Source organism: Haemaphysalis longicornis, unplaced genomic scaffold (genome assembly GCF_048455015.1).
Source record: "Haemaphysalis longicornis isolate Haplotype H1 unplaced genomic scaffold, Haemaphysalis longicornis Haplotype H1 scaffold_7, whole genome shotgun sequence".
NCBI classification, from domain to species: Eukaryota; Metazoa; Arthropoda; class Arachnida; order Ixodida; family Ixodidae; genus Haemaphysalis; species Haemaphysalis longicornis.
In genome coordinates this window covers 5,150,795-5,173,075 of record NW_027526422.1, presented here as the reverse complement: position 1 = coordinate 5,173,075, position 22,281 = coordinate 5,150,795, and the positions used below count along the sequence as shown (strand labels likewise).

The following is a 22,281-nucleotide window of genomic DNA, read 5'->3' as shown; positions in this document are numbered from 1 at the left end:
CGACGGCGGGACCGAGCGCAGGCGTCTTATATGCCCAGTAGGTGCGCCCGGCCTCCTCTCGACGGGCGCCGGCGCGTGAATGGAGGCTGCGGCGGCGACGACAGTGTCGGAGCTGTGCCAGTGGAATCTGCGGCTTCCCAAAGGCCTACCCCGACGGCGACCAGTGCAAAAAAATTCACGCATCTCCACGAAGTGAATCATGACGAGTGGGCGAAGCACTGGGGATCGTTCTCACCGTAAATAACCCGTGAGAGTGCTTACTGCTGCTAAAACGATTTCCAATCCAACCCAATACAATACAATACAATACAATTCAATTTAATCCAATCCAATTCAATCCAATCCAATCCAATGCAACCCAATTCTCCTCGCGCATGCGCAGCACAGCTCTCTCTCTCTCTCTCTCTCCTTTTGTGAACCGTCTATTTTGTTCTTGTTAACCTTTCGTGCGCCTTTCGTTCACAGATGTTTCGATGTCGACGGGGCTGTGCCGTGAGCACGGACGACGCCGGACGGACGAGCCTCCCTCGGCCCTCGGGTGCTAATACAGTCAAACCCGACTATATCGAACCCGTTTACATCGAATTATCCCATATATCGAACAATTATTGTGCACTATAATGTCACCGGGAGAATATATAGCAAAAAGTACGGCTACATCGAACAAAAAAGGCAGCCGCAACCTATATATCGAACTTCAGCCGCAACCTATATATCGAACTTCGGCAGCGCAAGATTGCCCCCGAAGTTGGCTTTCCCGCGCGGCAGCTGGGCTAGCTGCCTACGCCTCCTCCCCCAGTTTGAAAAGTCACTTAGCCCAAGCGCTCGCGCTCTCGCTCGCTCTGACAGCCACCCCTGGAAATAGTGGTTGGACCACACTCTCCCGCTGTCTCGCCAGTCTCGCGCGGCGGGCTCTCTCTCCCCTCGCTTCTACGCATGCTTCCCTTTTCGTGTTTTCGCGGTTGACGACGCATCGGTACGCCTTGTTCATCTGCCCCATTTGCGATGGCTGCTGTGAAGCGGCAGAACCTGCCAATTTCCACAAAGCTCGAAATTATCAAGAAAGTTGAATGCGGGGAAAAGAAGTCTGATGTCGCGGCGGAGTACAGCATCCCGAGAAGCACGCTAAGCACCATTTTAAAGAACTGCTCTTCACGCTCTTCACACTCTTCATGCTCTTCACGCGCTGAGCGTTCTTCGCCACCACTGCGCGGCAATAGAAGGCTGTGGGCTCAGCTGTTTCGAGTCACTTGACAATGTTGAAAAGTGTGTGCTCAACAATGCTTCGAAAATGATGAAGCAAAAGAAGATCGGAGACTATTTCTCGCGCTAGTGTGCCCGCGGAGCATGTATCTTGCAAGTAAACAACAGTTAGTGATGAGGTACGTTCTGTGCATTGTCAAATTCTTTAAACATTATATATCGAATTATACGATATATCGAACTAATGACCGTTTTTTGCGAGTTCGATATATCCGGGTTTGACTGTATATCAGTTAATAAATGTTCACATCCATCCTTCCCCTGCAAACCGAGCTGCGGCCTCGGGAAAGAGTCGCCAGCTGCGTGTAGCTCGGCTGGCGATAAAAGGGAGGCGCTCTTGTCTGGCAATTTCTTTCAATAACGGCCGTTAGGAGAAGAAAAACCTTGAATTGCATTCATTTTCAACCTTGCTGGCAGCAAAATTTCTCGCAAAGTCGATGGCTTGCCTATATACTTTTCTTAATTTTATCTCCAAACAATGAGCAAGCAAACAAAACAAACAAACTTATTATCTGCATCCAATCTAGCAATGAGCAAATAAAAATAGCCCTAACGTCTAGCTAAACTTCAAAAGAAATCAACGAGGTTACACATAAACGTATCAACTAACTGATTAATTAACCTAAATACTGGATTAGTAGCCAACTAGGAACTTACGAAGTAAGAAACTGCGCAAACCACTAGTAATGACACAAAATGACGCCCTAGTAAAAATTGGATTGTCAAACAGCTAATGGGCAAAGGAACGACAAAATGTCGCACTGTGTTTCTCATTCCCGTCTGTGCCTTGTCTTTGCAGCAACCTAACGCCCAGCACAAGTTAAGACTGAACGTTACTCTTTTGATAGAAACGGGCGCTGCCACGGCATTCGGCTTGGCAACTTGCACAAATGATTTGTCGCCTCAGCTGACATAAGTATTCAAGTATTCTTCTACGGCACTTTTCAATGGTTTTCGATGAAAAAACTTCAGAAACGCACATATTATAACATGTGCAACTCGCCAATGTGTGTTCGGAAAAAAACTATCGCTGGGACATTTTTTTTCTTGATGCGCGTTGTTTTACTGATTGGTCAATCAATAAGTCAAACCACTAACAGCGTCGCCTTGGGCGTGCTCGAGAATTTTGGGGTCAATTTGGCATTTTTCCCCACTCAAGCTGACGTGCACGTCAAAATTGTTTTTCAGACTGTTTTGGAGCAGGTCGACGTAATTTTTTGCAATTTTCAAGCTTCTGGAGCAGTTTGGCGCCGGAAAACTGATTTGTATCAAAACTGAGCAATATGCGCAGCTTCCTCACCCCTACAGAGAAGTTGCGCGATGAGTTCAATCAGTGCCTATAAGCCCGCAACGTTTACGAGGCTCCTCTGCTTGTTTCGGTATTATTGAGGATCCTGTATAGTTCTGACCCCACTGCTGTTCCGCAGAACTACAGTGCCTTCCCCTCACGGGCGATGACGCCAACAGAAATATACCAGCGCTACTAGTGGGAAGATTCGATGGCTTCGTGCTATGTTCGTACGTCTGCTATTGAATAATTGCGTCGGGCCTGCACTCGCGCGCACCGGGAACTTTTCCAGCCATTCGCACGGCTGCATCCATAGGACTGTGTCGAGGTGGCCGCCTCGTCGGCGGACCACGGGGACGCGGGACAAGCCGGTTCGTGTCAGGTGCGGGCGCACTGACCGCGACACGCAGCTTACACTGCCACTTGCACTGCACCCGCTTTTGTCTGTAAAGGTGGCTCTGCCGCAAGGTGTGTTGCAGTCACCGCGATCGAGTGTTTTTAGACGGTTCTTCTTCTTCTTCTTCTTCTTTTCACCATTTTTAGGTCTCTCGTCATATCTGACTGTTCTGGAGTCAACGAAAGTGGTGGCGGCAATTATGGGAGTTAAATCATACTTTTTGGTCCATACCTGCAGTAGGTAAACTCGACGATAACAGTGACAACGATTGTGTTGCGAACGGTGGACGACGCTCAGAAAAACCTGCGGGAACAGGTGCCTTGATAGCTTCGTTGTAAGAAAATTGTATGAGAGAAGATGTTCCGAAAGAAGGGCAATACGGTGTCATCCTTGCAGAGAAGCAGCCGGGATGAGCGCCGATACGAAGCTTTAATTCGGCTTCGCTCATGAGGCAAGGCAAAATGTGATCCAAACGTCTCGTAATGGGGCGAACGCCTCGCGTTTACGCATACGATAGCAGTGAAAAATATATTAACAATCAACACGATACATTTATTCCCAACAATAGTGACAATAAATACACAGATACTTATACAGTGCACCTCTTGGTACATGAACAATGCTGGCAATTTGGCGTAATAAACAGAAGGAATGAACCACACCGTCCAGTAACAACAACACTTCAGCACGGTGAGTCAACGGCGTTCGGACTATTAAAGATTATCAGTTTTTTAATTAGTTTTCTGAAATGATGCACCGTTCGCATAAGTAGGCTTGTTTGATCGCAGAAGGGTTTGGGCTGACTAAGAATATTGTTTGGTTTTCTATTGTCTGCATTCCATAGTTTATTCGGGGTCTCGGTCCCACTGACGAAATAGCCCGCAGATTGGAGGTCACTTTTCGGCTCAAATATATTTGAGTAAACAGTGCTAATACAGATTTACTACAACGATACATCAAATTTGCCAACTAGAAATTTTTGTAAAGTAGACAAAAAGGTAATACATCCCTTCATTTATATACAACATTTTGTACAAGAAAAACAAAAACATCACTTGAGAGGTCTGGAGCATTGTCACAGAAAGTTTTCTGCCTTTATATATAGTACAATGCTTCGATTGCCAAAGTTAAAAGGAAACAAAGAATTCCTCGGGGAACTTAGGTCTGCTTACGTGCTTTGACGGCGAAAGCCTGGCGATTCTTGCTGACAACTACCTTCACGCGCCTACGCTGCATTTGCGTTTCTTTACGCGAGCTCGTTCCAGAGTCTCCTTCTTCATATTTTGTTTTTGTAGGGTTCACTGAGAGCAATGGGTTCACCAGCTCACTACCGGCATTAAGGCACTTATCCTGTACGCAACACAATCGACAGGCTTATTTGCGCGCGGTCGAGATCCTTCTATAAAAAGGAAAAGAAAGAGAAGGAATCTTCCTCGCGACTTCAGCTTACCCTTCATACTGATACAAACCTCCATTTCGTTCCCTGGGTTATATAAACTCAATACTAATTTCACTCATGCAGTTCACTGCCCGTGACTCGGCAAAGCCACCAATCACGTTTGATCATTCCCGAAGTGTAAGAACCCGCCGCAAGCAGAAATTGTTTTGAACCATGAAATAGGGATACCAGAGACGAACCTTGGCGCCCTTTCCTGCCGACCTAGTGGGTATAAACGAAACAGCCTGAAGTCGATGGCATATGCCGAAAGAAAACAAACAAACCCGACAGTTAAAATCGATATAGCGTCAAGCGCAGCTACAAGCAGATCGAGGCTCAATCACCGAAAACAATGCGAAGGCAAGTATCTCCAAAAGAAGCGGCCTAGTGCAGATTCGAAGAAACGATCCGAGTGCACTGAGGAGAGGAATGAAGAAGGGACGCGAAAGGCACGCGAGACGGAAGCAGGCACAAGCAAGAAGCTGCGACGGGCCCCAGAGACAAAGCCTGAGAGCTGCCCGCGTTTACTTCCTCTTTTTCTTTCTCCTCCTCCGAGACGGTGCGAAGCACAGAGAGCAAACAAGAACAGACGATAGTGAAACAAATGTCGCAGTTCAGAAAGCAGACGACACTGAAAGAGGGCAGCAGAGAAGGCAGACGACAGAGAAGAACTGCGAAATAGATGCGCATGGCTGACGGGCATCGCGCCGGAGTTCCCCGTAATCGGGGCAAAACAGATTGGAGGCGTTGCCCAGCCTTCGGGGACGGGAGCAGGAAAGGAACGAAATGAATGGCGAAAATCTGCAGTGAAACTGCGACCGCAAAAAGGCGGATGTTTTGTTGCCAGCTAAAGGAGGTTTGGGAATTGGGGAGCGGGGAGTACACTCGTGTCTGGAAGCAAAGGACGTGTCCCCTTCTCTTTCCTTTTTCCTTGTGTCTCCCGCGTAGGGCCCACATGTGACACGGCCTCCTTAGAAATATGGATGAGCGACCGGCGAGCAGAGTCAGAGCGGTAAAAATAGGATTCGGTTTTCGTGCGACGAAAACGACCTCATTTGAGCAACCTTCTGCAATCCTCATCTGCAACTTGCTCCAAGGAGTGCCCTCCCGTGAACTAAAAGACTCACAATCTGATAAAAAATAGCATGAAAAGCTTTTTCTTAAACGCAGTGCGAATGCACAGTAAGCGCAGTGTTGCCAATCATTTTTGTGAAAGATACTTTACTGCACAGTAAGTTAGAGTACTGCCCTACCACTCGACATGGCCCGGTCGGTCAACTCCCAATCAACCCACAGCTGATTCAAAGGCGTAACAATTCTAAGAATAACTGATGTAACTGACACCGAATCTTCGACCACCGCTTCGCCTCCAGCGCTTCATATATTGCTATAAGATGGCGTGTATTCCCCTGAGAAATTAGCCCTGAGCAATGCATTTCTCTTTAGAAGGGAAGCCAACCTTAACAAAAAATTAGCCGCATATCTGCTCCTTTTGTTGCAAATGTCGGCGCAAGACGATAGTCAACTGACGCCCCTGGCAAGTGAATGCATCCCTTCTCTTTCCCGCTCACCTCTCATGCTGTTCCTCTCCCGTCTCGTTCCTCCCAAGATAACACCCTAGAGGTTTGCTCAAGTCAATTTAAATTTACCGCGTTCCACTGCTCCAAGTCGGGTGCCTCGAGGCCAGCGCTGCTGTACGGCGGAGACGCGCGTAATCGAGGCGCCCTACTACAAAGTGTACAGAACCACGTTGCCCTACTCCACGAGCGTTCCAAGCGGAACGCGAAACCTATCTTGTGGAACCTTTCGTTGCTGTTGCCGTTTGATATTTTTAGAATTCCGCCAGGTAGCGCGGGCAACAGCAGGTGACGGTTTTCTGCAGTTGATATAGTATTTTATTTGCTATCGCAAAAAGCAAGGATCCGTAAATTTTGAATGAAGGAACACTGCAATTTCACTCATGTACTGATTTTCTGCCTTATATTTGCGTAATCTCCTGTTCTTGTTCAACCATGTTGACAAGTATGAACACTAACACCGGACTTAGACGTTTAGATTTTGCTGTGTGTATATAAGACTATTGCGCAGCATCTGTTTCACTTCGGCCGGCCGGCTGACTCGAGTGACACAGACAGACAGACGAAAATTTTCCTGTTCAAGTTGCCCAAGAAAGACTACCGTCTTTAAAAATCTGTGTAAGATCGTTCTTTGAAAGCTGGCTTTCTCACATTGTCTCCTGCACAGTGAAGCCTAGTCATCCCCGCGAACGCGGCGGAAGGAGACGCCGTCGAAGATAAGCTCGCGGACGGCATGCGCGATGCCCGTCGAAAACCGCGAGGCGGAAAACGCGAGACGGCGGCAATCCCGCTGAACGTTTCCCCGGCACGACGGCGCGTTTTGAGCGGGAGCTTGCGCCCAACCAACAACCCTTTTGAGAAACAGCTCCGCTGGTCATCCGTCTTCGCACAGTGGGATGGCACTGAATTTTTTTTTTTGTTCAGGCGGTTTTGTTTGCTGGACGGTGTAAAGGACGAACATGTTCTGAGGCACACACACTCGTTTCGTGTAGCGTATAAAGTTCAGGAGTTCGCGATAAAACTATTCATGCATGTCAGCGTTGTAGGTCTGCCGGGAGGCTAGGGCAGACGCCGGTTCCGCGAGCGTGGCACACGTGGTCTTGATCTGTAATTCGGGTCGAGTCCATGTGAGATGCGTCATATTCACATCTTCAACGGCGGAGTGATAAAATTGTGAGGGGAGCTGTACGGGCCGCGATACTGCGATGGCCAGGACTCGGAAGGACCATCCGTACGCGTGCTCCGAGGCGCAACCTTGTCATCAGGGAGCTTTGAACTACGTGGGAGAAGTGTGGGGGCCCGTGCGCTCAGGCGAATGAGATTTTGCTTTCATCGGGACAGGTTTCGGCAGGGATCTCAGGGGAAAGGCGGGAGCAGTTACAGCCAAGGCAGTCTCGGAATTACCACGTACCGCTGTGTAGGAAACCCACTGTTGCAGACCTGCGTTTTCGTGCTTACTTAAAGGTGTGATGGGCGGCATTCGCGAACGACGCGGATTGTACCACGCAGTGGCCGTCATGAATGACTTGCATCAAGTCGGTTGTTTGCATCAAGACGCCTGATAACCCTCGGCGATCGGAAGTTGTGCTTAAAAGCTTTGCTACGCCCTTAACAAAGAGAAAAAATATATCAATATTATAACTTAATTTGCGTTTAACCCCAGTATATCAATAGCAATTTCCCCCTATTACCATAAAAAAAGAGGACTTATAAGCTTCTGTCCTAATGAAGCAACAGCCGCAGGGTGAAAACAGCCCGGGTAATGAGGAGGCCGAGATGAACACTCCGACTGCAAAGGAGCGACGGGGTGGGCCGCAACCGAGTGGCTCTGAGTTGAAGGTGAAGTCCAAGAACGAGGACAGGGGTGCCTTCGGTCGCGTTGTGCGGAGGGATGAAGACGTCCTTATGAAGAATAAATCCCATTTAGGACTGCAGCATTGGAGGACGATAAGCCGCCATTGAGCAGGACCGCACACTCAAATGAGACCATACGTAGTAAATAGGATAACCAAGAAAACGCCGTGCTCTCTCTCTCTCTCTCTCTCTCTCTCTCTCTCTCTCTCTCTCTCTCTCTCTCTCTCTCCTCTCTCTCTCTCTCTCTCTCTCTCTCTCTCTCTCTCTCTCTCTCTCTCTCTCTCTCTCTCTTTTTCGCTCGATCGCTCTTTATTTCTTGCCGAAATTACAGCTTTGCGTAAAAAAGTTCAAGATTAAATGAAACAATCTTTAGCCACCAATTGATCTGCCCTGGGATTTTTTAACCGCGGATCTTACAGCATACTCCACCACCAAGAAATATAGCCAAAACAATAGAAATAAGTGCGCGGCAACCGATGCCTTTTTCTTTTGTTCTTCTTCAGCTTTGTCGCCATCTCTAATACAATTTACTTCTTAAATTCATGTTTTGCACCGAAGTCTGTGCCGCCCTCGCAAACTGTGGGCGTGCTTTGCGAAATACGCTTCAATTGCGGCATCAACTAAGACATTCATAAAAGCAAATCCCGATGTGCAATCAACTGGGCAAAACGAGCGTAAGAACGATGTTCATCGTAGCCTATGTGCAAAGTTGCCTGGATTTTATGATTCGCTGAACTCTTACGAGGGTTGCGTTTTCCTCAAAATCACCCGTAGCTGATTTTGTTTACCCAGCCTTTGTCAGACCTTAATCCTCTTAAAGATTTCGAAGCGGCGCCATTTGATTCGTGTGCTTATATTTCATTTTCGATGCAACAGGCCTTAGAAGAGCTTTAGTTCTCAGCGATGAACGAGCTTATTTTTTTTCCCCCAAAGCATCGTGGGCGTCACCGTATCGCATAATCCTTCGTGCGCGAAACCATTCCGTGCAATTTTATGCTTTACACATCCTTCCCACCCCAGCTGATACCCTTACACTTCTGTTATGTGATTTTTAGAGCGCTAAAGTTCGCTACGAGTAAAATGTTCGCTCTAATCATGGCGGTATTTTTTTTTATTCTCTTTACTGGAGAACGTTCGTTGTTCTCCCTGCCCTGTTATCGCATGTGGAGGGCAAGAACGAAGAATGTAGGGAAAAGAAAGAAGATTATCCTATTCAAGGTCGAGGACGTCACCCCACCGTTTGAACTACAACAAGGGCTCATAAAGTAATTTTTTTTGTCTTTTTCTGCGTATGCAATCATAACATTAGAATGGAGTCGTATCCTTTCCCATCTGAAACTCTGCTCACATGTGTCTACACTCTCGTGACGTCTGTTCGTTGAACTGAAAATGAAAATGTTCGCATCTCGTTCACAATATTTCTCAATGTTTCACGCCGTTCTCCGTCCCTCGATCTCTTTCGATTTTTTTCTCTATTTACCGAACACGACGACCCTGCATAAAAAAGCTTGTTGTTCTAGCGAATTATACGGTTTCCATTTACGTCGCTATTTCTACATTTTTGCCCGCCCCGTTGGATTTTTCCCCTACTTACTCTCTTGTCCCGCTATTTGCTACACATAGCTGAAATGTGCGCCAACATGCCGAAAAGCTTCCGGAAATGAATACCTCCGCAGAGTGGGGAGAAAAAGAAAATGAACGCTTGAACAAAATCTGTCGAGAGACGTTTGGTATGTCAGCCGTTACGGCGACGCCGGTGGGAATTTCCGAGTTTGCTTATGGAAGCTGGCAGCACGCAGCGCTTTCATTTACAAGCAAATTCCGCCTTGTTTCCTCGTGTGCCACGAGAAAACAAGACAAAATAGAATGATAAAACAAGAGATGAAAATATTGCGAAGAAGAAAAAAAAAAAAAACGACGGTGAATGTTTGGTAGTAACAGTGCGCATGTCAGCCAAGCATGGAATTCCAGAAAACCCCATTATCCAAATGTTTACTTCGCGAAAAATAAAAGCGGTATCTCGATAGATGATTTCGTCGATATACGAGAACTTGATGCTGGAAATAACAACGCGCGCACACACATTCATATTTGTTTGTTATATGAAGGCATTTAAAAGTTGAGTGAAAAAAAATGCACGCAGCGTATATCGTTAGAATGCGCACGTACCTCCACCCCCCCCCCCCCCCCCCCACCTCCCCTCAAAATCGGCACCGGAGGTATGCGAGCTACTAAAGGTGATGCAATAAAAGCCCACCAAAAACAGGAGGCACAAAGACCGGCACTAACAGGGTAGGTGAGAACTGATAAGTGAACTTATGACATACGACACATGGCCGTACATAATTATGATTTCCGCAATAAATCAGTGCTGCCGAGGGGGGACCCACACGTCGTTTCGTCGCTGTTCGACACGTTGGGCCACGCCCACCGTAGCTTCGCAACGTCGAACACGTCACTCAAACTATTCCGCCGAGCTCGGACCTTTTGAAGTATCGGAGGGTTATAACAACGTCAACCTTTCGACAAAGTTCGCACGGAGCTCATTTTCCTCTTTGCTCACGCTGCTTGATACCACGGCCAGAAGTGAATACAAGGGACGGGCAGCCCGTTCAGCATTTTTCCTCCCTCGGCGGCGAGGAACGTCTGGGAAACTAATTTCAAGAATCAGACGAAAGCCGTCGGCAAAAGTGTCATAAGTGGCTATTCGAAACTTCAGCGAGGATGCCAAGAGCGTAAGGAGGGGCGGCGAGAAGGAGGAGGAGGAGGAGGAGGAAGGCGAAGGAAGAACAAAAAAGAAAAGAAAACCAGCGCCCTATTGCAAATATATACGGCGGCGCCCACCGACGAAAGCAATTTAATACTCTCGACTTTCACGAGCGGCTTAGCAAAGGTAATAAGCGGGTTTGCGCCGCGGGCCGCCATAGCAAGACGATTCGGCGGGGCTCGAAGAAGGGCCGACCGAGGCAGCGGCTGATTAGAATACGCGAGCGGTGACGCGTAAGACGGGAAGAAGCGAGGAACGGAGAAAATAACGAACGGTGGAGCGTGCCCTATATACGAGCACGGGTGTTGAGACAATACTGCACGGGTGGGAAGCGGCGGAATTACAAGGCGACGTCTTTAAAATACGGCGTACGGTTGCCCAGCTCTAGGAACCCTGCGCGCTAATCATGACGCTATTAATTTCATATTCTTCCGCGTGGCACGGCAGCATCGCCCCTACTAAGGCGTAATGACGTCTCGGCGGCATGGCGCAAATACTGGCGTATACAATAAGTGCGAGCTTAGCTGCGGTTACAATAAATGTGAACTGTTTTTCTTTGGCGGGGTAAAATCACGTGGGATGTCACGCGCTGGAGCGGCTGAAAAAGTTGAAAACGAAAGGGCATATTGGGTGCGCTGTTTCTGCCGGCATAAGTCACGTTGACAAATTCGAAGGGATCACTGTTGATGCGCAACACTGTTTTCCGCGAGACACACGCAGAGGAAGAGATAAAACGGCACAACGCTACGACGCTTCGAAAATTGAAAGGAAACGCTAGCACGTTTAGCTTCTTAGGCTAATTGCCACAACCCGGTGATGTGATGGCTCGCGCTAGTGAACGGGGTAAGCGATACAGCGCCACTGAACGCGAGTGTCTTGCGGTAGTGTGGGCCGTGCGTTACATTCGGTGCTGCGCTTACGGCCGCAGGTTAAAGCTAGTGACTGCCAACCCTGAAAGAGGCCATGAAGACAAAACGTGTTTGTTTTATTCGAAAGGTTTGGTGTTTTGCAGTGCCCCCAGTGCTTGTTCTGAACGGTGCTTTCTTTACTGAGAAATTAAACAATTTAGGCCAAAATTTTGATTCTCTCGCTGCATCGTGTGTTTCGTGACGTCTGCGATGACGTATCCCGGGCAGACCCCGGCAGATACTTAAATGAACGTTAGTACGTTGACTAGGGCTGAAGCAAAACGTGAAATGCCTTGTTTACCGTTAGTTCACGTAGATGGCACTACGATACCGCTTAGGACTGCTGTACACACTCACTTCGTTTTTAGATGCGAAGCATCTCTTGCTCTAGGCTCTGTCGTCCATCGTCCGTCCATCCGCACCTCTCCCCCTACACTATAAAAAGAAATAATAGTTGGCGGCGCCCGGTTTCAATCCCACGACTATCTGGCCGCAACTGGAGGTACGTGGCGCTCTTCCCACTGCGCTACAAAACCGAGACAGGAGCAAGTGCTACGAACGCGCCTTATGTCCTTCGCTCATTCAAACTACGTCAAGAAGCTACTGATACAACGAAGGCACGCGAAGCTGAACGTGAACGGAAACGACGAACTGAAAACTTTAGAGGAGGATGTTGAATTTTCCGTGGGAAAGCTGTGGCCGGAAGCGCCACGCGCCTTGCAGCTCAACCAGAGAAGAGGACGAAGAGGGCGGGCAGCTGGGTACGAGCGTGAGCACGCAATAAAGAAAGACGAGAACCAGAAGGTGTTCGATCAGGTAACGCCGGTGTCGGTCTCTTCGCTGTATCTACATTTCTCTGTCTCTAGATGGGGGTTCACACTACGTTCCCATTCGTGCTCCGATAAATGAAACAACATAACGGCAACACAACGGAACCTACACGGAACCCCTATGATGCTTCGCATCCTCCGCATGGTTCCCCACGGGAAGATGGTGTTGTTGTTGTTGTGTAACCTTTTTTAGTGTATTTGTGCCTGAATAGTTTTGTTACCGTTGATAGTAATCGCTTAGTGAAACATTGAGTATGCTCAACAAAGAGAGTCAGATAAAACAATGTCGCTTACGCCACTTGGCCAGTGTAAGCTCAACGCGCCGCTGTGCAGCTATAACCGGCGTACTGCGCGCAGTATACGCTCTGGTGCCTCAATGTTTACGTGCTCGTTCGTAACTCCTATTGCTTACCCCACCATTCTTACTGCTGTAAAAGAATAAAAAAAAAGTGCAACAAATTTGAGCGCAAATATCTCGTTCTCCAAGCTTATAATTCCCTGTGTAATTTGCATTGGATTTTGTCAGCCTCCGCCAATCGCAAGGAGCTGCCCATAATACGTCATAAGTTCAGTGCTGAAAAGTAGCTATAGGTTGTCGCATGCACATTCTACAGTTTACTAATTATACAGCTTATTTTAGTGAAGTTGGCTTCAAAAATGGTGAGTGCTACCCTAACGAGGGAATCTTTCGAAGGAACCAAACTTGCATTTTGTATTCACGGCCCCTTTAAGTGGCTACTAATCGTAAAGGACCCGACCTCGAGTCTCGAGCGGGGGAATTAGCAGCCTCATGAGTATGATTTGGAGCTAGAACACACATCAGGCAGGGTGCTCATTGAACGCGGACGCTTTAAGTCGAGCTAACGTGATGCGCGCTGTGAATGAGCTTCCTCCACTCGTAGATACAGAAGATCTGCGTACTGAGCAGCGAAAGGGCAGGGAACTACACAAAGCGTTCAGCGCCATTTCGGGAGGAATCGCGCGGGGCCGCGACAATTGTTACTTGGTGGGTGACCGGGGAACGCTGCGAAAGTGCACATAGCCTACGCGGCCCGGGAGCACGGTTAGCCAGGTATGTGGGAGAAGGGTATAGTGCTAAAATCAATGGTTCCACACACGTCATGAGCTTTTCAGTTAACGAAAGAAGCGGAGGTCGGAACATTCGCCAAACTCTGCTGTACCCTGTCATGAAGAATCCCGATAATCTAACCAATAGACCATAACGTAATTTTGAACTTGAGGGTAGTTATGCATGGATCCGTTCTTTCCTGGACCTTTTCGCGGGAGCCCCTTGATGGAGAAAAAAATTCCAACAGTCTGTGTCTTTGAGCGATTGCTTTCTTGGCATGTATAACTTGGTCATTAGATCAGCCCGCACCCCGCGGCGGCCCCTTTTCTGAAGGAGGCGAAAAGCAAAAACGCCCGTGTGTGCGAGATTTCGGCGCACGTTAAAGATTCCCAGGTGGTCAGAATTAATCCGGAGCCCTCCCGTCGTCCCGTTAAACTCTACAATCAATCAATATCGGCCCGCACCTAAAAGCTGCGCCGCTCCTTCGCAAGGTAGTACCAACTAAGGGCGCAATTCCGCAGTTTACTCAAAGAGCATGCACAGTGTGTACCCAGTGTCGTCAGCAGGCGCCAGTGCCCCCGTATATGACTCGGCAAGTAATGGAAGGCCCAGTTCGCTGGCGTCTATCTCTAAATATATGCAAGGGAGCGCAAAAAACGTTCCCACTCACCGAAGAGAGGTCCCTGGCTTTCGAGCGCAGGTTCTTCACTGCCTTCTGCTTGGTGCTTCCCTGCGGTGCCTTCTCCAAGGTCCGGGTCCTGGAAAGGTGAACACGCGAGCAAGGTGAGACCGAGAAGAAGCACGCGAGAGCACTCCTGGAAGTCACCATGACATTTGCGCTTCGCTACGACTACTCAAATGGGAAAGGGCTTTCCTTTACGCAAATCGAAGAGTGGCTCGATGGCAAGGCGTAGAGAAAGATGCACAGCGGTTTCGGCGTCGAATTCCCATTTGCCCTTCCCCCGCTTGAATATACACAATGCAATGCATTGGGAGGGAAACGAAGCAAAAAAGCGACGAACTACGATTTGCAAGTGATGGTCCGGCAAACTTAGAAAGTAAAAGTGTCGCCAAACACATTTTCTTTCACAGCTTAAAGAACACAACGCGAAACAAGCAGTGCTAAAACTTTAGTCACGAAGCATGAACTCGTGCATGTACTGAGATCACGTTCTTATTTACGGTCCCGCATACGCATGCAGCATTCACGCATGCCAGCAAACCGCCACATATAGCTTCCGTCGACGAGCATGTTTTTTTAGGCCATCTTTTTGAGGAAACGCGTTTCTTTTTTTTTTTTTTTTCACTGAATGTTTTTCCATTTATTTACTTCCTCCCTTTTGAACAGAAGTGTCTGCCTAAGCATAGCGTATACTTTCTAACTTGAAGTCTGCCGAGGACAGAGATTAGCACTCTCGCAACACATCACGCCCGTCTGCAGGATGTTCGATAGAAGGCCGCGAAGGCGTGTTTCCATGTTCCTCTTAGCGGCATTTTATTGTGCTGTTTTGAAGGGCCCGATCGAACGCAGAGCATAACGGTGGTGCTCCTTGTGCGACCCGACCATGCAAGGGCCATCCAGTAAATTTTACTTGTACTTTTCGGGATCTCGTCTTTTTCGGTAACGTCTTTCATGCAACAACTTTCTCACCCCACCTCCCTTCCCCCGCCCTATATGCATTCCGCTCCTTCCTCGCACATGTAAAAGCCATACTACCCAAACCTCCACTCGTCACTTGTACGACTTAGGTGCCAGTAATGCATTTTTGACATGGGCCAGCTTTTATCGCCCTTTTCTGGTCTTTCAATGGAGCAGTATATAGAGAAATAAGCGCGACATCCCGTACAATTTTAGTACACCTTGTGTTGTTTTACATGCCCTTGAAGAACAGGGTTTCAAGCTTTACTCGTATGGACCCGGTGGCAGAAGACACGCTCGGGGGAAAAGAATGGGAATGGAAGCGGGAAGGAGGGTGGAGGCGTTTGAGTAAAGTCCGAGGGCTGTGATTGAGAGCGCGCGGTCTTCAGTACGAATAGTTGCTGTTTAAGTGTTTTTTTTTTTTTTTTTGAGCTTAGTGGTTGCTCGTGGGCACTGGGTGAAGCGCCACCTGAAGCACCAGAAGGAGCGCTATACTTTGTAAGATTTGCACCAAGCGGAATTTGCAACGGCGAAACTACTGGGCGTTTCTAGGTACGTCTGTGGGGTCATTTGGCGTAAAAAAAAAAAAAGAAAATTGCCCCAGGGGGTCCTCAGGCTGACAGATCACAATGCTTAGGTGGCGTCAACTGCCTCAGCCGCAAGCGGACACGTGTGGCTGGACAAGGATTTTTGAAAATGCCAATGCTCTGCTAGATGATGATGATGATGATTCCTATTGGTTTCCCCTTTGAAGCGGGGTGATGACATGTCATCTTACCAAAAAGGACTAATATAACCATGTTTTACACTCTTGGTTTAATACTAGCGCTGCTTCGGGCAGGCACTAAAGCTTATTAGGCCCGAAATACTTTCTTTTCCCTGTTACAGGTGGTAACTGTCCTAGGCAATATTCCCCTCCCTGCTTTTCGTCCACCAGCATTCTAATCTTCTTTTCGTCCCCTCGACAGCCTTGAAGTTAACTTCCTCTCTGATACCCTTAAATCCTAGGGCTTCTGAAAGCCCAATATTCCCTTCATGTAGATTTGGATGGATACCCTCACATTCTAACACTATGTGCCGCATAGTTTCTGTTTCTTTTCCGCAGACCACACATACCCCATCATTTTGTGAATACTTCCCCACAAAACTCTTAGTTCGCAGGCAACCTGCTCTAGCCTCAAAAAGCAAAGCACTGCCCTGGGAATTGTCGTAGAAATTTTCCTTTCTGATGTTCATCTTCTCAGCCCTGTACATCTCTAACGACGTTTTAGCTTCCATTTTTTCCCTCCATTTATTCGTTTCAATCTGCTTTGCCTCCTTTTTGGTTACCTTGGCTGTTTTGGATTCCCCACTGTTCTTTCCGTATTTCATCGTTAGCCTTCTAGTCTTTCTTAACCACTGCGTGTCCACGCTTTTCAAGTATAGGTACCTAAAAACCTTAGCTGCCCACCTTCGTTGATCCAGTGCCCTCAACCTCATCTCAAAGCATATTTTACTTTGAGCTTCTCTAACTTCAAACGACGCCCAGCCCATATCTCCCTGAACTGCTTCGTTAGTTGTTTTTCCATGCGCGCCTAAGGCCAAACGTCCTACCGTTCTCTGGTTTACTTCAAGGCCTGATAGAACGTCTGATTTTAAGCAGAGTACAGCATTCGCAAACGTGAGACCCGGAACCATTACTCCTTTCCACATTCCTCTTACTACTTCATATTTGTTATACCCCCACAGAGCTCTATGCTTCATTATAGCTGCGTTTCGCTTTCCCTTAACCTTAAGTTGCTCCTCGTGAGTACTTAAGTAGTTATCGGCTTCGTTTATCCACACTCCCAAATATTTATATTCCTTCACTCTAGGTAATTCGCCTTGCTGGATAGACACTACGTCGGTGGTAGCGTCATTGAAAACCATTATTCCTGATTTTTCTGCACTGAAATTTAACCCGAGGTCAGTGGCTTCCTGGCCGCAAATATTTATTAGCCGCTGCATATCGGTTTGGTTATCAGCTAAAAGAACAATGTCGTCTGCGTATAACATTCCCGGAATATGCTGTTGTACCACTTCGCCTTGGAGCATATGGGTTAGGTTAAACCCTACTTGACTTTCTTCCAGTTTCTTTTCTAACCCTGCCATGTAAAACATGAACAGTATTGGGCTCAAAGGGCATCCCTGTTTCAGTCCCCGATGGATGTTGACCTGCTGGGCGCATTTCTGTCCTTCCCAAGTAAGGTGCACTCTATTGTCTTTATAGATTGCTATAAGGAACTGTACTAACTCGTCATCTAATCCCTGGAATTTCATCATTCTCCACAGCCGTTCTCTGTTTACGTTGTCATATGCCCCTTTAATGTCCAAGATAGATACACCCGGAGGGCCATCTGGTGCCAACAAAAACAATACAAAAATGACTGTCCCAGGCCACATCCACATACTGATACATGTGGCCCACACCCACACTCGAGGGTTTGATTGATTGTAGGGTTTAACGCGCCGACGCAGCGCAGGCGATGAGGCGCGCCGTAGTGGAGGGCTCCGGATTAATTTTGACCACCTGGGGATCTTTAACGTGCGCCGAAATCTCGTACACACGGGCGTTTTTGCTTTTCGCCTCCATCAGAAAAGCGGCCGCCGCGGCCGGGAATCGAACCCGCGTGCTCAGCAGCGCAACGCCTTAGCCACTGAGCCACCGCGGCGGGTCACACTCGAGGGGATTGGCCATGAGAGGATAGCGTTGTCAAGCACCTGCTAGCTTGTTTCGCAATCTCGTTATTCTCTATGAAGTCAAGGAACTCTAGTGTCGTAACGCTGACCACACCTCTTTACGCTGTATTCTTACCTTCCCCTTCTTTTACTGTTTTCATCTTTTTTTACCCCATCGTTCCCTTTCCCCACGTGCAGGATAGCAAACTGGGCCACAGCCTGGTTGACATTCCTGCCTTTCCTTTACCTTCATTCATTCATTCGCATGCTGGCTCGCTCGTGCGCTTTCCCAGTCGGAAGGTGCACCCCCGAATTCCGTGCAGCTGATGACAACTTCCTCGGGGAAAGGCACAAGCTCAACCTCAACTCAACTATTTCTATGGGACATCTTATCCAGCGTGCCAGCACTAACGAGACATGGCATAGGTGTTGTGCGCTAAATGCAGTGCCATAAAAATTGAATGCTAAACTTTTCGCGTGCCTCGCTGAGCGCTCCAGATGGCGGCATTACTGAAACGTGTAAAGGCGGTGCTAAACAAAAATGAAAATTAATACGGCACGAAGTCGACCTATACACACTGTAGGTAAATACCTGTGGCGTTGGGTTATGTAGTTGAAGGCGAATTCCTAATTAAAACCTGGCAGAAAAAATTCGCAAGCATTGTGGTACAGATTAAAGACGCCTTTTCTGCCCACAGGTTAAATCTGATTTCGTCATGCGCGACGCAATGAGGGCTTGCTCGGGGGCCGGTTGGTACATCTGAAGTGTTTTTTTAAAAAGGCCGCGCTGATTAGCCTTACAAACTTAAGGCAGCAGCCAGAAACAGACAGTACACGCACATGGAAGCGCAACTGGCAACTTTCAAGTATTCTGGGAAACGGTGAAAAAAAAAAAACAAAAAAAAAACAGGCACATACACAAAAACATACTTTGATACGGACGGGTTTGAGTTCGCCATTGATAATTTGCCACATCGTTATGTGAAAATTGCGAGATAAGACAAGGTACCCGAAAAAAAAAAAGTGCGCCCCCCTCAAACCACTTGTCACTACTTTGAATTTCCCCCTAACCTTAATTCTACGTCACCACCTACGAAGACTTTGAGGTCTGTTTGAAGGAACTCAGGCTCGAAGCCACACATGCTTTAAACAGCTTTTTAAACAATGTGTGTTTTCGGTGGCACAAGTTCTTTCAAATTGATTCAGTCTGCTGCTTTAATCGAATGAAAGGCCTCTCTCTCTCTCACTGCAGGGCTCATCTGTCGCGGGCGCCCCTTCCCCTTTTCGTGCACCTTGGGAGATGCGATATCCTGAATAGATAAATGAATAAACCCGCGCCCGCTTGGCCAAGCACCTGCCAGCTCTTGTCGCAACTATAATAGCGGGCCACCTTCCCTGACTGAACCGCAGAGGGCAAGGCGGGCAGATCGACGGAGCGGAGATAGCGGCCGTAAACGCGAACTTGATTAAATCAGGTGGCGGGCTGGAAAAGGCGATTAATTAGGCCGGCCTCTCGCGTCGCGGATATGGGCGATCAGCCGAGGCCGTATACCGCCCGCTCAGGCCGTGGATGGGGCTCACTTACGAGATTGAGCGCCGCCTGAGCGCGATCGATGGCTGCCGTCTCAGCGGCATCGGCGAAGTGACGCACCAGCGAAGATGCGACGTCGGTCGCCTTGGCGCACGGCGTCGGTCGTGCGCCGGTACGCGCCAACGATCTGTTTACACCGCGGGTCAACATTCGCGCACAGTCGCGGGCCCCTGTCGTGACCGCAACCTGGATGCTGGCACGACGAAGCGGAAAAAAAGTTCCGGCAGATGGTACTAAGTCATTTGAAAAATAAATAACCCCAATTGAGCGTAATGTAGTACGAAGCATTACATTCTTGAATAGGCGAACCTCCTTTTTTGTCGGTCTGGCATTGTGAAGACTTCATGCACGCGGAATCGATACAGCGCTGTCTTTTTCCTTGAATTCAATCATTACGGCATTTGTGAAGACGGGCGCACTTAATTCCTGGCCTTGCCACTTGAATGTACACGGGCCTCAGCGTTGAGCGTAGCCGCCAGTCTAGGCAGGTTTAAGAATCTGTATTTACTTTGTTGTGGTCTACCACGCCACACGATGAGCATTGTTGAATCACGAGGTTAAACGGTCTGCCATAAAACAGATTAAACCTTAGGCGGCTAACCCCCTCCGGCTCCCCCTGGCTTCCCCGCGGCCCGCGCCCCTGAACCCCGCGCTTCACTCATTCTGTTCTCCTCCCAAACCTCCCTTCCCAGTACCCTTATCCCCCGAGTCCCCATACACCCCATCTACTGCCCTTTCTCTACTTTCCCTGCCACTACCCTACTCTACAATACCGCCACCCCATCCCCAATCCTATTCTCCACCCTGTACAACGCATACGTTACGGCTATTTGGCGATACAAGTTCCACACGGTAAAAAATTGGCGGCCGCGTATCTTCTCCCTTCGCTGCACGTGTGCTCGAATAAAGGTAGTCTTCCGCGGCCCCTGCCACGTATATGTCTCCTCTTTCCCGCCACATCTCATGCTCTTCCCCTCCCGTCGCGCACCTCCCGCAATAAGTACGGTGAAGGTTTGCTCAAAACAATTCAATTTTCAGACAGACAGACACAAACACACTTAAAAAACTGTGGTTGATTCCTCTGTCATAGGAATCGGTAAAACCCGAAAGTGAAATGTGCTGCGAAATCTGCAGCTGAGTATGATTTACGGGTCGGCGGCTGTCTTGTGGGTGTGCTTGGCGAGCGATATCCTGCTGGCGGGTCGCTTCGGCAAAGTTGTACTGGCATCATTTCCGTGACGGATATTACGTCAGTGAAATCTTCGTGTATCCCGGCATAGAACACTTCCGTGTTAAAATATGAAACCCGAAAACGAACAACCATAAGTATAACGTACTCTTTAGTACTAAAGGTTTCTTCCCCGCAAAAAGACCCTGTGTGCAGGGGTGCACCTTTACAGGCCGCCTGCTTCGTTGTACTGGCGTCATTTCCGTGACGGATATGGCGTCAGTGAAATCTTCGTATATCCCGCAATAAAACACTTTCGTGTTAAAAACAAGCTCGAGCTCGAACTGCGCCAAACTCAAAAGGAACAAGAGGTCCCAATCATACAGTTTCATACAATAATAACTAGAGGGGAAACTGGCGCTAGTGTCAACGCGGACATGGCAGTGGCGCTTACGCTTCAATGGGAATGATGGGTAGTTCTGGAACCGGATTGCGTAGGATCGAATCGGGCCTATGGCTGAGCAAATTGTGTTTTCTGACAAAAAAAAAACAGCTCTTATTGCCCGGTTCTCCGTTTACAAATTACATGTGACATGCGAACAAAAAAGTTAGTGACGAAAAACCGGTTTTGTACGAAATAAAACGGCGCGTTTAAATAAAAAGCAGACGCGGAGTCCAGAGTTACTTGATATAGAAGTTGCGAGACCCTCACCCCCCCCCCCCCCCCCATAGGCCCCATGTATCAAAAGGTGGTCCTAAAATTGGTCCACTGCTTTGGATCTTGTTTTACAGTGGCGCCATGTTTTGGTGACAAAATGAACTATACAACTTGCTTCGCTGCTCGACGACCTGGGCGAAAAATGGCAATTGAGTGCTTACGTAAATTTGTTATGCCGAAGGAGCCCAATGTGTTGAGCTATGTAAGTGTTTTATATGCATACGGAGCAAAAGTAGTAAAAATAAATGCAACCATGAGGTCAACCGTCGCTTACGCACTGTCGTCTGCTGCGCGTCCTCTTCGGTCTTCTGGCGGCAATAAATAAATAAATAAATAAATAAATAAATAAATAAATAAATAAATAAGTCGCTTCGACGGCTTTATGCCAGCTGAAACTGATTATTTAGAGCCGCTTGGTCAGCTACTAGATTAGTTTCGGCATACAATGAGCTGTAGGCCAAACGATAACTCCAAATTCGGTACTTCAGTGCGACCCTATGTCGTGCCGGAGTGTTCGCACAAGCGCCAAACCGTTGAGGCAGTTGCGCAGACGCAGAAACATTCTCCACAAAAAACCGCAGTTAGGAAAGCAATGAATAACTTCAAGAAGTACAAAAATAAAAAAAATGCACATTTAAAACAAAATTTAAGGTTAAATTGTCAGTTTGAATATTTAGTTTGTTTTTTGGATAGTGCGTGCGGTGGCCGCAGTGGCACCACCGTACGCACGATCCAAAGGGGGGGTCCAGGTGCGGGCCGTTTTTTGAGGTAGAGTTTCGCAACTGCCTACATCGAAGCTCTCTAGCGGAGTCGAGGAGGTTTGTGGAGCAGGCTTGCCATTTGCCGCCAACTATAGCAGGACACGGACTTCTTTAAAAACTACTTGTAAAAGTTTCGGCACTGGTGGTTTGTAATAGGACGAGAAAACTTTTGTGCTTATAAAAAAAACCGATTACCTTTGGAGAAGTTATTCTTGCCTGAATTAGTGACATTTATCAAGCTGCGTTCCTATCAGCTGCCGGTACTGCTGGTCTACGCCGTAGGAGCCGGCGTTCGCACGAAAGGTGCGGCTGTTCC

At 48.0% G+C, this 22,281-nt stretch overlaps 1 protein-coding gene across 9 annotated transcripts in view; it reads right to left on the bottom strand.

The window, feature by feature from the left end:
* LOC144144358 (pleckstrin homology domain-containing family G member 5-like) overlaps positions 1–22,281 on the bottom strand; it is a 609,370-nt gene that overhangs the window by 275,301 nt on the left and 311,788 nt on the right. For all 9 annotated transcript variants that reach the window (XM_077675777.1, XM_077675773.1, XM_077675771.1 and 6 more), the window contains one exon: positions 14,062–14,149. In XM_077675777.1, the coding sequence (XP_077531903.1) occupies positions 14,062–14,149 (88 nt within the window). The remainder of the gene's footprint in view (positions 1–14,061; positions 14,150–22,281) is intronic.